The sequence below is a fragment of the Strongylocentrotus purpuratus genome, unplaced genomic scaffold, assembly GCF_000002235.5.
Source record: "Strongylocentrotus purpuratus isolate Spur 01 unplaced genomic scaffold, Spur_5.0 spur5_scaffold_17, whole genome shotgun sequence".
Taxonomy (NCBI): Eukaryota; Metazoa; Echinodermata; class Echinoidea; order Camarodonta; family Strongylocentrotidae; genus Strongylocentrotus; species Strongylocentrotus purpuratus.
Genome location: NW_022145602.1, coordinates 26,266,632 through 26,282,451, shown reverse-complemented (window position 1 = coordinate 26,282,451; position 15,820 = coordinate 26,266,632). Strand labels below are relative to the sequence as shown.

Sequence of the window (15,820 nt, the reverse complement as noted above, 5' to 3'; positions counted from 1 at the left end):
TTTTGATTTTAGAAGGATTTATCTCGGAAAGGTTGAAGGGAACTCGCTTTGTAGTAGGGAACTCATTTGTAGGTCCATGCTTTGACAAAGCGTTTCCTTTCGATCTGCATATCGCCCTCTGTTGAGACAAAATAATGATTAATCATAATGGCAGCGCCCACTCGCTACTTTAGATAGAGATTTGGAATCGTGTTGAAACTTGAACCTGAAGTATTTTATCAATTTATTTCACAATGGAGGACGTAAGAATGCACCTCGATAACATCCTTCAATTCATAAGTAAATTTATGTCGGTTTTAGAGTGCAGTACCGTAAATTTTTATACAAATAATATGTGGGACGACAATCTTGATTGTGAATTTGCCTCTCAACTTCTTCAGCTGACGGACACGGAATTGGCTCTATTTCCTAGTGGCAGAGTTTTGCTTCACAGTCAATCTAAATCACTGGACGGACAAGTCCCTCTTCTACGGAAATTCATGAAAGAAATGGTAGAAAACCGATTAGATACACTGGCACTGCCTATTGATAGTGTGACAGAATGTTGTGGGAAAGAGTACCTCCGCGCCACTGCGGGGCAAGATGTGGAGCATGACACCAGGAGTTCAGGCGAGGAGCAGATGGAGGAGCCGCTGGATGCAGCCGTGTCGCAGGAGCGAGAGTGGAGAGAAAATGCAGAGCTTACGAAACGGATAATGGGCAACAAGAAGTCACATGAAGTAGCCCTAATGGCTCAGAAATGTGCAAATTTGTTGTCTGCAACTGGTATCAAGCAGGTGGGCTGATGGGATTGAATTTTAGTTAGAGTTAGACTCTGTTTTCTTATCTTTTTTAAATTTATACATTGGACATTGCAGTTTCAGTTAAATTAAAAAAAAAAAAGTTTTAGTGCATTGACTGTATGTTTAATAAAGACGTAGGTCCAGTACTGATAAAAAAAATTATACTGAGAACAGTTATAAATGGACAGAAACTGCATGTAGATCTAGGCCTACCTTCGTTTTTTCACACCTGCCAACCTGTTCTTTAGAATTTTCTGTTTTGTTTTTTGTTTTGTTTTATTATCAATGGTTATATTTCTTGTGACATTTTTTTTTCCTTTGGGGGGGGGGGGGGGGGGCTGTTTTTGCCAAGCTCCTTTACTGAATTGACTTTTTAAATTCCAGATGGGAATTATAAATCTCAAAATCTATCAATGAGGTAGACTAATACAAAATTATGAATCCCAGTTACGAGTCCTTAATTTTTGAAACTCATTATTGTGAATGTCCTCTCCCCCTCCCTCTTCAGGGGGGCCGGGGGGGGGGGGGGGGAGAAAAAAAATCAATACACAAAATAATAATTTTTTGTTAAAAATTATGTTGCAAATTGCTCTTTTAAAGGTAAAGACCAGTTATGGTCGTGCGATTGCATTGTGAAAGAAACGTGGAATCGATCAGAAAAGGTTGATCATCTAGCATCTAGCATCTGCAAGGTTCTGGAATCATCAAAATGATAAGAAATTTGGCCCATTCTTTGTAAAGTTACAAGCACTATACACAGAAAGATGTATATGGGACTACCCTATATCTCTCACAGACCATGAGAGAAACAAATTTACCAAATATATGAATTAGTAGGCGGTTTCCCGGCAAATTTTGTATCATCATGTATTCGTCAAAACATATTCTTTCACATGATTGGTAATGAGAGCTTCCATTTCATTTTTTGAAATTGGGGCGTTTCCAATACTTAACTCTTTAATTCTACTCCACTTTACAGGTTATTGATATCGGAAGTGGGAAAGGTTATCTGGGACAGTTCCTCACCATGCAGTATGGTATTAACGTTATCAGCGTCGATTCGTCAGAGACCAATACAAACGGCGCCCTTAAGCGGAACAACAGGTTGAGCAAACAGTGGAGAGGGATCGTTAAGAATGCCACACAGAGAAGACAGGAGAAGGTATCTGATGCAGGGTCTGCTTGTAGCATGAAAGACTGCAGGCTAGAAAGCAGAAGTAATAGCGGGTCTGAAAAAACTCGAAACAATGATGGTACAGACAGATGCCAGGTAGATTTGACTGAAAATGAAGGGAAGGAATTATCATCAAGTGAGAAAATTGTATTGTCATCTACTTTGATTGTGACTGAATCAATACCAGTGCAATCTGTGTCGTTAGGGGATGGTACATCAGGAGCTGTTAAAAAGTTGTCACCATCTTCATTGCCTTCATCTGTACTGGTATCTTCATCATCATCTTCAATTTCAATAGTAGCATTATCATCATCGTCATCATGTTCGTCATCTTCGACATCAACAGCATCATCATTAACATCAATAACTGCATTATCATCATCATCATCATCATCATCCTCTTCAACATCAATAGTACCATCAACATCATCATCTTCAACATCAATAGCATCATTATCATCATCATTATTATCATCGTCAATAGCATCATCATTTTCATCTCCACCAACAACTCTTGTAGCTGGAGAAACAACTTCATCACTAACAACAGGGACTGATATACGAATGTCAGCACTTTCAGCAAAATCATCAATAACAGCTTTAAACTCATTGCCAAACACCTCTCTACCTCATCCTAACCAACCACCGCCACCACCACATCATCCATTGGTATCGTTCACCCCGTCATCATCATCCCTACTAGCAGAGGAAGATGAGCTGATGAAGTCCCAAACTGATGGAAAGAACAATTCAATTCTCAGCCAAGAACGAACTTGCCATGGGGGAGCTACCACACCCAAAACTGAAATGAAGGCTGAAGAGCGGGGAGAGGCTGGAACGAAGCCGGCTGCTTGTGTTGCTGTAACGGGCTATGTCGACGAAGAGACAGAGATTGGGGATATTTTGCAGTGTGATGAAAATGCAAGTAGCTTTGATCTAACACAGGTAAGATACGTCTGTTGTGGGTTGTGTTTAACCCTTACTGTACTGGGCTATTTCGAGCACTCTCTGACTGGGGGGGGGGGGGGGGGGGGGGGCCTGGGAGGCCCCCCCCCCCCCTGTAATCTCGGCTGTCGAATGTCCGATGAATGCGAAAATTTGCATGTTTGTAGATATTAACGTAAGGAACAAGATGGTAAAATTAGTTTTTTCCTAATATGCTAATAACATTTTTGTTGTTATAGCCTAATTAATTATGCAAAATGCTAATTTTATGCATTTTAAAGAAAACTCTACATATTTGTCCGTAGACTTGTGAAGAATCTTGAAAATGTATTGAATAAATGTTTCCTTCATCTCAAATTCATGAGGTTTCATTATTTTTATGATATTTGAAAATGCATAGGTTAATTTGCATAAATTATGAATACGCATTCATGAATATCAAATCTGGAAATATATAAAGGGAACTAGAATCATTACAAAAATTGTCAGACTCCACTTTTTGAATGTTAAAACTCATTATTCATATGAAACTTCTTTTCTAACACAAAATAGTTATTTGATGTAATTAATAATGATAATTTATGCAAATTTGATGCGATTTTTGAATATTTAATTTCTTATGTATTTTATTGTTTTTTATTTCTTATTATATCTATTGTTTTATTTCTAATGTATTCTTTTGTTCTGAAATACATCAAGTTACTTTGAGAAACATATAAAAGCAATTTGATATCAATTCATATTTTCACATTTCTGCTTGTACATGAATATATGCAATTAGAGCACTTTTTTGATGACATGCGCATACTAATTGTTATGTAACACCTTACAGGTATATCCGATTTCGACGAAAATGGTATCAAAATGTGCGTAAGACTTGAGGAAAAAAAGTCATGAAACGACAATTCAAAATTCTGAGCGGTTGCGGCGCAATCTCCGAAAATGTCGAGGGGGGGGCATCCCAGGCCCCCCCCCCCCCCCCCCCCCCCAGTACAGTAAGGGTTAAGAGAGGAAATGTGGTTGATAGTTTCTAAAGCAGCTTGATTTTAAATACTCTTTAATTGCCCTCTTTGCAGCAACCATAATTTTGGGACTGCAGGTGTTCATGTTCTATGGTCAAAAGCTGTCTATAGAAGGATGGATTCTTTAAGCCCGTTTGCACTAGTTTGGCCCGGGGGGATTAAATCTCCCTGCGTGGCTGCTGACAGGTGGTTATCTCCTCAAATCAGTTCTCAATTGACATAAGAAAAAGGGGATCATGAGGGACCAATATGCACTGATGAGGCATTGTTTGCTATATAGAGGGCACAAGTAGCTATACTGGTAAGTAGTGCAGTGGGGCTTTAAGAAAAGGTAGTTGCAAATTTCTAAAGAAAGCTTGAAAATACTTTGAAGTTTGAATGTACATGAACATGATGTACAGTATGTGTTGTTTGCAGCCATTCATTATTTTTGGAGTGGACTGCTCACATGGTCTATGACTATGGTCTGGTGGTCTATACAAGTCATGTAGATGGGTGGTGTTTTTATAAATGTGGCTGTTAATTTCCAAGCAGGATTGAATGTTTGCCGCCATTCATGATTTGGAGAGTGGGACAGCACATAATGGTCTTATACAGTATGTAAATGGGTGGTCTTTTTGTAAATTGTTAGTTTTAACTCTCAAACAAGTCTGTACTCTGTATGTCTTTGCAGCCTTTCATGATGGTGGGACTGCACACGTGTGGTGATCTAGCTCCCTCTATGCTGAGAATCTTCCAGTCGAATCCCAGCATGCATTGCCTGTGTAACGTAGGCTGCTGCTATCACCACGTCACTGAAGAGTTTGCTAAGAAAGACGAATGGGATCGGGAACACTCGGGGATCAAGATGGGGTCGTCATTTGGATTCCCAATGAGCGACTATTTGAGAGAGAAAAAAGTTGCCCTGGGGCGGGGCGCTCGAATGACAGCTTGTATGGTAAGTAGACAAAAAATTGTTCTTGATTATTTGGTTATGCTAAAAATGAAATGGGTCACAATAAACGTGGACATGTATAAGTAGAGGTTCCATGTGACTATACTGAGTGAAAATATGAGGTTCAAGGTCACATAGTACTTCACACCACTGACACTTCATTTTGTTTATTTCCATTTCCAACAAAACAAAATGAAGTACATGGGATTGCATTGTACATAATAAAACAATGAAACTTAACAATATATTTGTAATTGGTCCCCAGTGTACAACAGGCATATAAAACAGGTTGGTCATGGAGGGGACTGCTGAAAAGCTGGGCTTGTAGATTGCAGCCCCCCCCCCCCCCCCTCCTGCAGACACTTGGATGCGCCCACATAGGGTAGGGCTCGCACCGAACCCTGTTCGACTTGGATTCAGTGCTAGGTGTTTTCAATCCTTTTCATTCATACATGTATCACTTGCTAATTAACCCTTAGAATGCAATTTGAAGTTTTAAGCAGGGCTCCACACTAACTTTTTGTTGGGGGTCCAGACTTGAATTGTTGAGTATGTATGCATTGAGGGTTTTGTAGAAATTCAGACATTTTTGGGGGTTCAAAGTTCTTCTTACATAGATTCTTGACACCCATGTATCCCGGGCGCCTGGTAAGTGTCGTTCCCTGTTTTATGAGGTTGATTTTATACAGTCTAAGTACTGCAATTATTCATTTAGGTCGAATAATTTTCTTACCATGTTCCAGTTTGTCTTGCTGTGTCTCCTTATACTCTCCTCTCCATTTGTTTGTGTACAGGCAGCTGATAGAATAGCATCAGAGAAGACTGTTGATGTGAAGGGGTTGTTCTACAGAGCTGTGCTTCAGGTCATCTGTAGAGATCACTTCACCATTCCAACAAGGTGAGATAATTCTGCGCCGAAACTTTAAGCCCATCAGTACTAGTGTAAAGGAGGGATAAGACCACCCTGCGAGGTCACTGGACAGGTGGTTATCTCATCAACTCAGCTCTCAAATAACATAAGAAAAAGAGGATCATGGGGGAACCAATGGTCACTGATTAGGCATTGTTTGCTATATAGAAGGCGCAAGTAGCTACAAGTAGTGCAGTGGGCCTTTAAAGTGACTCTGTAACATTGCCTCAGATTCTGAATGAAAATCCTGGATTTAGCTCATGCTGCAATCATAACTATAAACCTTTAGGTTAGTCAGGAATCCCATGACTTTTACAAGCCAATCGCCTGTCTGATTATCAAGATATTTATGATTGGAAATTGAATTTTTAAATTTTTTCCCCCAACGGTTTTCATAACACTACAGTCTATTGGAGAAAATGAGTATGGTAAAACTGGTCACTCAAAGATTTTTCCTTTTTGAGGCACTTCATGATCATTTTAAAGCGCAATTTTTAGGGTTTCAATATTACATACATGCCAATTGTTCAGATTAAAGAGGAACATTGCTCTTTTTGGGAGAAGATAATTATCATTTTAATGCAGGTGTTCCTCTTCCTGTACAAATTTGTCTGTAGTATTGAATAGGAGAGTTAGGATTGTTCCTCTTTTTTTTTAAATAGCATAATTTGTACAGATTTCTGATTTTCAAACGTTGGCATGTATGAATATTACACCATATCACAGACACTGATAACACGAAGGGCCATGCATCTCAGATTGAACATTGTTAAATGACGCCCTAAAATACAAAGTTTGACATTTCACACTTTGTTTGCTTTCCTCCTTTTCTCTGCACGGTAGCTCATTTACACACACCAATATATATTTTAAGGTTTCATGAACTTCCCGATGATTTCATAAGATCTAAGTAGGCAACATCATAATCTGTTGCCTATATTGTGTTGGCTCTGATACTATCATTTCTATCAGACTTTTCAGTTCTCAAGGACTGGAAGTTTCACATATTTAGGCTACCAATGGCCGGTGCTGCCCTTTACGGCCGAATACCATAGTGGCGATAGCGAGAACTGCATGACCATGACTCACTTTTATCTCTTCTTGTCTTTTTACTTTACTTTAGAAAACAGATCATTGGAAAGCTTGCACCAAAGTGCAAGTCATTTATGGAATACACACGGAAGGCACTTAAAAAACTGAAGATGGATGATACCAAGGTTAGTCAAATACTATTCAGGGGTGATAGTGAGCACTAACAAAAAAATAAAAAATAAAGAAAGATTCTGGAAAAAATTTTGCATCTTACAACATTACCCTCCTTTTGAGTGAGAACGTTGGGGAAAAATAGGGAAAGAAAGGGAAAAATAGGGACAATAAGGGTAAAATCTGGAAGAAATGAAAAAATTGGGAAACCGATTTAAATCAGGTTATTATCAGGCCTGACTAGTTGGCTTTTTTATGGGTTATTACAGTGGAATCTTGTTTTTAAAGCAAGCACTAACATAACAAAACCTTGCTTGATGTAACAGTAATTTTTGCAGGAAATTTCAGATTTTTTTATTGTATTATTTTGTAACAAAAATGTAATAGGGTTCATGATAACAAGTAAATTTCTCTGGTTCCTGAACGCTCATTACAATGAGAGTCTGTATTTATAAAACAAGAGAGCATTAATACCTTAGTTACGGTGATCTAAAACTACTGTATATAGAAAACTTTAACACTGAATGGCCAAGAAACGGTGACTTTGGAATCAGTTTGTAGTCGGTTTAAGAGACCTGCCAACCAGTACGATTTAGTTGTATTTCGTACGATTTTTAGAAGCAAATACGACGGTATGATTTCCCTCAATAGAATACGATTTTCCAAAACTGAAAACTTTTTTTTATTTTAAATAATAATAATTTCTATTTTGTGTGTGTGTGTGCCATTTCCATGGCAAAATGCCTATTCCGTCCTGTAAAGTATCCTATAAGCATGTCACATTGGCAATTTGGAGATGTTAATTGGCATATTGTGCATATTCAACCAATGATCCATAACAAAAATTCTTCCTGTTTGTAGGAACTGGTAAGAGGCATTGATCCGCGTAATAGTCCATGTTTATTTTTGAGAATACAACTTTTGTCAGTAAAATACAACTTTTGGGATTAAAGAATACAGTTTTTGAACCCCAGAGGTTGGCAGGTCTGGTTTAATAGTGTGTCTTTGGTTAAAACAAAGGTTACTTATGACAATCAATAATAATTGGGTCTTATTTATCCAGGGTAGCCACATCAGTATTAATACTGCTCTTCAATACCCCAGCAAATGCCAGGAACTCATCAACACCTAAGCTGATATTGTGTTGTGTCAGACAGTCAGTTGGGATCAGATGACATGACACTTTGGGGTACCAGAGCCCTGTTTCATACAACTTGTTTTCAATAAAAATTTACAATATGTGTTACAAGCTACTGAAATCCTTGCATTTGATTGACTGAGAACAAATTTTTCATAGAATCTTAGCATTTGTTATTGATGTAGTTTTATGAAACAGGGTCCTGAGTCATTCACAAAGTTTACAAACAATTCATGCTTGCAAAAGTTCTTGATTTTATCTAACTATTTTCTATCGAATGTTATTCAGATATCCGATGATGAGATCAGTGCATATGAAGCCGAGTACAGACCTTTTTACCGACACCTGGCAGCTTACAACCAGCTGAGGGCAGCATTGTCACCTAGCATCGAGGCCATTATCCTCCTAGACAGACTTCTTTACTTGAAAGAACAGGTATGACCTGGTAATATTATCTTGCAGCTGAGATGTAATTTAGGTTGACCAGTTCTGTGACATATGCTTCCTTGCATGACATATTCAATCTTGTCTTGTTTTTTTATGAAATATTGTTAACACTATCACTCATAAAAGCCGTTTAATTTTAGTGATACTGTATGATGGCCACATCTCTGTCTTCATCATTATGTTAGGTCAATAAGCTAGAAATTTAGTCTCAATGTCCTGAATGACAAACTGGAAATCGTGTATTGCTTTAAAAAAAATAGAACAATGAGTTGGAAGCTATGTGTGTAAAACACCAACAACAGAAAATCAGATTTAAAAAGGAGTATATCTTTTATTCAATATGCATTAATTGATAATTTTGGAATCCAGGATATTAAGCAAATAACTACCGTTGATGAAGGTGATGGGACAAACTATCACTTCCGAAGCGGAGCTGAGGAAAGATAACGTATACACTCTGCTCGATGAGGAAGTGATAGTTTGCCATTGCCTGAAACCAAAAGGTGATTATTTGCTTTATATTCCACATCTAAAAAAAATTAACCTCACAAATGAAAAGGACGTGTATGCATCTACAGAAAAGACACCCAGGCCCAATTTCACACATAAAAAGTTTTAGTTTAATCCAACCCCTTGACGGTATGGTGCGCGTATGTGTTTTGTTCAATTGCGCTCATTGGTAATGCGCGCTTAATTACGCCTGTTTAAGTGCGCTTTTGGATAATCTTCAGTGAAAGTGCATTTTGTGATATATATATATATATATATATGAGTCAGTAGGAAGAAGAAATAAATGCGTATGGGGCATTATTTTTCAATTTAAAAATAAACTTTTCTTTACCCCAAACTTTGCAATCCAAGACTCCCATTTCAAATATTGACTAATGATTATTCAGAAAACTTGAAAAGGAAGATTTTTTGATGGTTCTCTTTATCTGATTCCTTGTTCCCTTTCTAGCCTAACATCAAGACGGCATGCATCGTACGGCTCTTTGACCCTGTGACCTCCCCTCGTTGCTATGGTATCTTCGCAGTCAAGGCAACCGATTGTTTATAGGCATCTACTGGCAGATTGTATCAAACCATTGCACACTTTACAACTGGGCCTGGGTGCATAAAACTTACCATTGATGGTAACTTATCCATTACCAGTAATGGTAATCATGGAAACCTTGATTTGACTGGATGTTGAGTGATGTTGCCATGGTAGTTAGTATTGAGGGTAAAGTTACCATCAATGGTAAATTTTATGCAACAGGGTCCAGGAGTTTGCTTCACAAAGACTAAGCTCGACTTTAAGTTGACTTAATTATGGCAGGCCGCTCATGCCACTAATTCCTCGAACTATTCCTGGCATTGGTTTCTCAAAGGACGTATAAATCGTCACAAATCTACAGAATTTTCATTTGTTGATAGTTCATTATTTGAGGAAAAATATTATCTAAAGATCATAATTGAGAGACCAATGGTGAGAGCAACCAGTAGCATGAACAGCCTGCCATAGTTAAGTAGAACTTAAAGTCGATCTTAGTCTTCGTGAAACACCCCCCCAGTACTGCAAATTCATTGTGAGAGACATTGCAATAGGATTAGATATGAACATTAAAAAAAACATAAAAGAAATTTGTCCCGACTGAGGATCTATATTGTCAATCAGAATCCTAACACCAATTCTGATATTCATATTACCTTTTGGGACCTCATAATATAGAACTCCAAATCTGAATTTATGCAATTGCATTTTCAGAGCACCATAGTGCAGTGAGAAAAAATTCCCTGAACTGTTGACTGTTGAAAAACTGACTTCATCACTTACAGTGTATCTATTTATCAATTCTAGGGAATCAAGTCAGTGACTTTCATTAGTTTGGTTGGCATAAAGCTGGTACAAAACCAAAATAAACGGGTAAAGAGCAAAAATAAGCCACTTCAGAGATAGCACTAGTATAGAAACGACCCCCAAATACCCACAGCTCTTATACACATAGAGACGTCCCACTTTGTGCATTTTAGTTGGTCATTCATAATGCCAAGGAAGTAGTCCATGGGAGATGTTTAGTCCATAGTACCAAAGTGTGGTATCATACTGGCCAAGTTGTCACAGTTGCTGGGTTCCAGACATTAATTGTGCCAAACAATGGTGCAGTGATCACACCAGCCCCAATCACTGAATTTGCCCTGCTCCAGTCTGTTGCTAGAATGATTTTGTGGTGAACCTCATGCACAGGCTCTAATGTTTTGAACCAGTACCCTGGACAATGAGCGAAAATGACAAAAGCTTTGGTACTCTTTGCCCTACTGTTATCAAACATTTTGCAAGAATTCTAAAGTATTTTTTTATTCAGTTTCCATTTTAAATAAAAACAGTTATATAAAACTTTGAGTCTTCTTTGTTTATATTTGATTTTATTTCTTGTATTGATCAACGTAAAATGCATACACATTACAGCATAAATCCACATCATAAAAATGAAAATGCAGGGCCCTGTAACAAAAACCATGGCAATTTGATTCTACGATTGATTATTGCAAAAATCAATCGTAGAATCAATTGCTAAAGCCTTGTGTTACAGGACCCACATGTGTCATAACAGGTTTTGTATAAGGTAAAAACAAATTTAAGCATATATTATATTTGAGCATTGTTTATTTCACTGATCATCGTCATCATAAAATGCATATGGCATAACTTCACTTACAATGGAAATTCAATTTGTTAAAAAAAGGTTGCGTCTAGAGAAATAAAAACGGTTCAAAGTTATCTTTCATAGAATTACATTTTAGCAAATATTAGGAGGGCCAGTGGAAGTATTAGAACAAAATGTGACTTTCAAACTTGTATTTTCTGTTTTTGTAGTAAAAAAAATCCCCTAAAATCATTGCTGATAATCATGAATACATTCACTCTGATTACTATGGGAATGCATTTGCTTTGGAATCGTTTAACCAGTCACAACAATTAAACATGGCACCTTGGCAAGTAAAACAAGTCACTTTCTTGCTGCACATTCAAGCGTCCTTACTTTAATAATTGTGCAAATGTCTCACAGCAAATTTTCAAGATTAAAGGTGATCTTAAGATCCTTGATTTGTGGCAATCACAGAAATAAAACTTCATCAAAATATAAAATGAACATTGACTTCTAGTACATGTTAATGATATCTGCCAAATGCATTTGTCAAGCCCCATGAGTTTATGCAAACAGTATACAGTTGAAACTTGTTATAAAGTACTCTGATATATTGAGATGCCTGATATAACAAAGCGATTATGTTGGTCCCAGCTCTTTATGCTCTTTTGTCCCCCCCCCCCCCCCCCCCAATAATAATGATATAACAAGTTCACACCTGTACTGATAACATAAATGTTACTCTTTCACATACATTAGCCTCTGCTTTGCCAAGGTTGATCAAAAATATAATTTTAATTCACATTTACACCGGCATGGAAGATTGTTCAGTCACTGTAAATCCTTGTTCAGGTATGGAGCAGTAAACAGCAGCATCTTTAAAAAAATATGATTATATAAGAGTAATAGACTTCACATTTCTGTATCTGCTAACACAGAGCTCTGTGAATACACGCATGATTGGAGTTTTTTGCCCAAAGCTGCCAACCATTCCATTTTTGCCGGAATTACTCCCATTGTTTCCTCCAAATTACGGTAGTACGGTTTTTTTTAATTTTTTTTTATACATACCGCACATCAAACAACTGCCTTAAAATTTAATTTGATCACAAATTCAATAGAAAACTAAGTTAAAAACATACTTGAAGAGAAAAATATTCTCAAAAAGAATGAAATGCCGATAATACCAAAATAACCACCCCAAAATACCTGCTTGTATGGAAAAAAAGCATGAGGAATGGACATTTCTGCATTGGAAATGTGTCGCGTGTGGTTGTAAGTTTTGTTTTAATGAATTCCTTTTTTTGCCATCATGGTTCCTTTTTTGGGTCGCACAAGGTTGGCAGCTCTGATACATGCTTCAAATAGAAGAGAAAACACTGCAGATTACCATTCCATATCTGGACGAGACTCATTGTTTAGGTTTAGCACCTGTATATATTTCTTTGTATAGTTGAATAATATAGTACCATTCTGAATAAAAACATTCAACACAAGACGAAATGTAAGAAAAATTACATACATGTAGGCAGCAAAGAAAAATTGTTGTCCTGTACCTGAAAAGTGTATTTCTTTGCGGTTTTGAGATTTCTGAATGATATGCCATTTAACTTTAATGCTAATCGAGCCCAAAACTTTCTCCAAAATATAATTTCATATGGTCATCAAAAGTACATATTAAGATTTCTCTGTGTATTGCTTGGTATTATCCATACTGCTTTTCCTACATTTGAGGAATTGACTCTCAAACTGTGAAAAAATACCATTTGATTGTGATTCTTACACTTGCCTTTAATACCAAAGTAAATGAATTATTATATTTTCTGATTCAAAGTTTAGTATCAAATATAAAATAACTATGGGAATGTACAAATGAAAATTTGTGTATGGTTATTTTAATAAGCACATGTTTGTTGCGCAATATACTGTCTGTTTGGAGCCAGAACAACATTAACACATTTACTTTTACATAGAGTTTAATAGCAGCTTTCTGGATCTAAACAGACAATAGAGACTTATATTAGGTAGTATGAAAATAATGAAATCTTATTTTTGTATGCATTTGGTAGACAGCTCTCTTGAAATAAAATATCCCTGCAAGTAGTATACAATATCCCTGCAAGTAGTATAAAATTATTTCCCTCACTTTAAACAAAGTGATTCTGATTGTTTCAATTCTTCTCTAATTTGTTTTCCTGCTACATTACTATTAAGGTTTGATTATCCTTTCAAATGAAATTTTATTTAATTAGAACATGCATGCACAGAAGTGCAGAATTACTGTAAAACCCATAGCAGCCCCTTAATATGAAGTAAATAATGTGTTTGACAGTATAATTATGGGTACATGCTGTATTCAAGGGCACCTTTTCAAACAATTAATACACAAGGTAATGCTGTCGTTCACATTCTTAAAATTCTCTCCAATAATTGGGAAGAATTCTGCCTGTGTGAAATCAAGTTTTTGCATACAGGGTAACAAATATATTATACATTTCACACAAGAAAAATAAAAGTATATAATTTATGTCAAACATACAGAACACATAATTCTATGATTACTTGAGTTGACAAAATAATGGAAATAGACTTAGTACATTTATATTTATATCTCTCAAATATGAGCACCATCAATTTCAAAACAACACGTACATTTACATACAAATGAGACATTCATTTGAAACGATTAAAATAATACATATACATGTATTAACGCAATCAAGTGAAACCTTTTTTATAAAGATACAGAGATCATAAATAGTGAGAGATATGCATTTTGTTTTTAAACCAAAATATCAGTTGGCCCACTTTGCCACTCTGCGGCTCAAATAAAGTACTCGGCCATAGCATCGACACACTCTCGCTCATTATATCAGTCTTCTATGGCAAGTTGGTTGATTTCTCACACATATATTCTACTGAATACAAAAATAAAATATAATTTCTACCATTCTGTTCGCTATTCAATGCACACTCATGTGCATGAATAGTATATGAAGAGTATATGCGTAGGATAATGTTTTAAACCAGAAAAGGGGGCATGGAGATATTGCAACTTTTGTAACATATCTTGCGGAGCTTTTAAAGTTACAAATAAAATAACTATCACATACTTTTAAGAGTCAAAAGTATATGCTTTGTGTCAATTTCCAAATAACTGTCTTCTGTTTGCTAATCTGTTCTGCTAATCTACCTAAAATTCCTTGCTTTTAGCACAGTGGAATGAACAATTTTGTTCCTCTACCATTGGGCAAAAAGACTTTCCGTTTCGGGTTAATAAAATTTGGAGTGGACTATTAGATTAGATTATTAGATTATTAAAGCTCTAAACCATCATATGTCCAATTTGTGAGGGCTCTAAAGCTAATCATCCACTATTTACTAAAAAAATCTCCCCGATTCCATTTGTATAAAGTTGGTAACTCTGTCTTAATCCTGTTGTGGTTCACCATATTTTTATAACATTTCTACAAATCCTGGGGCCCGTTTCACAAAGCCTTTTTTCAACAACAAATGACAAAAATCAGTGACAAATCTGCTGATAACCAATCAGAAGCAAGGATTTCAGTAGCTTATATCAAAAACTGTCATGTGTCACTGAAGACAAGTTTTGTGAAACACCCCCTGGTTCTCAGCTGATAATAGCATAGTGATCGAAGAACACTTTAGTATAAAAAATAAACAAACAAAAATAAGACAAGGGATGAAACACTGTTTCTCTTTGTGTAACAAAATGAACATGGAAGATATTTGTTCATAAACATAAGCACTGAACCACAAAAACAAAAATAACTTAATTTCCTACAAAAGAAGGAGGTTCAATTTGCATAAAGTAAAATAACTATTTGTATAATATACATATAAGTAAATATATATTTGTATTGCTAAGAATAAAATACTGTTAATATGTAGTAAAGCTCTTATCCAGGGGCTGATAAAATCCTAACAAGCGGATCTCTTCATCACTCAATTTATGATAAGTTGCTGCATAAAGATATTGTAATACTGTGTACATTTTGTTATTTGACAAGTACATGTATGTGCAGTGTGTGTAAAATGGGTGAGAGACAGATACAAGATGCTATCATAGATGAAATATTAAGAGGAAGGAAGAAACATTAATAAAAATGGGAATGAGTAATAAAAGAATTGTCAGAAGTAAAGATGCATTTTTTTGGAGGGGGATAGTCAATGGGTGAGAGAATGAGAGAGGGGGGTTGGAGGGAGAGAGTGAGAAATAATGATAGAGAGAGAGAGAGAGAGAGAAAGAAAAGGAAAGATAGAGAGAGATAGAGAGAGAGAAAAGGAGAGATAGAGAGAGAGAAAAGGAGAGATAGAATGAGATAGAGATATAGAAAGAGAGAGAGGGAGAGAGAGAAAAAGAGGGTAGGGAATTGAGAGAGTGAGAAAGAATGATAGAGAGAGAGAGAGAGAGAGAGAAAAGGAAAGATAGAGAGAGATAGAGAGAGAGAAAAGGAGAGAGATAGAGAGAGAGAGGGAGAGATAGAATGAAATAGAGATATAGAAAGAGAGAGGGAGAGAGAGAAAAGGAGAGAAAGGGAGAGGAGGGTAGGGAATAGAGAGAGTGAGAAAGAATGAGAGATAGAGAGAGTGAGAAAAGGAGAGATAGAGAGA

The 15,820-nt window shown here is 36.4% G+C and overlaps 1 protein-coding gene across 1 annotated transcript; it reads left to right on the top strand.

Moving 5' to 3' along the window:
• Positions 1-38: 38 nt before the first annotated feature.
• Positions 39-10,002, top strand: LOC100889003 (methyltransferase-like protein 25). The gene is made up of 7 exons (XM_030987985.1): positions 39-776; positions 1,762-2,901; positions 4,597-4,860; positions 5,652-5,755; positions 6,891-6,984; positions 8,397-8,543; positions 9,514-10,002. Exons 1-7 carry the CDS (start codon positions 333-335, stop codon positions 9,610-9,612), a joined length of 2,292 nt encoding a protein of 763 aa, XP_030843845.1. The 5' UTR covers positions 39-332; the 3' UTR covers positions 9,613-10,002.
• Positions 10,003-15,820: the final 5,818 nt, after the last annotated feature.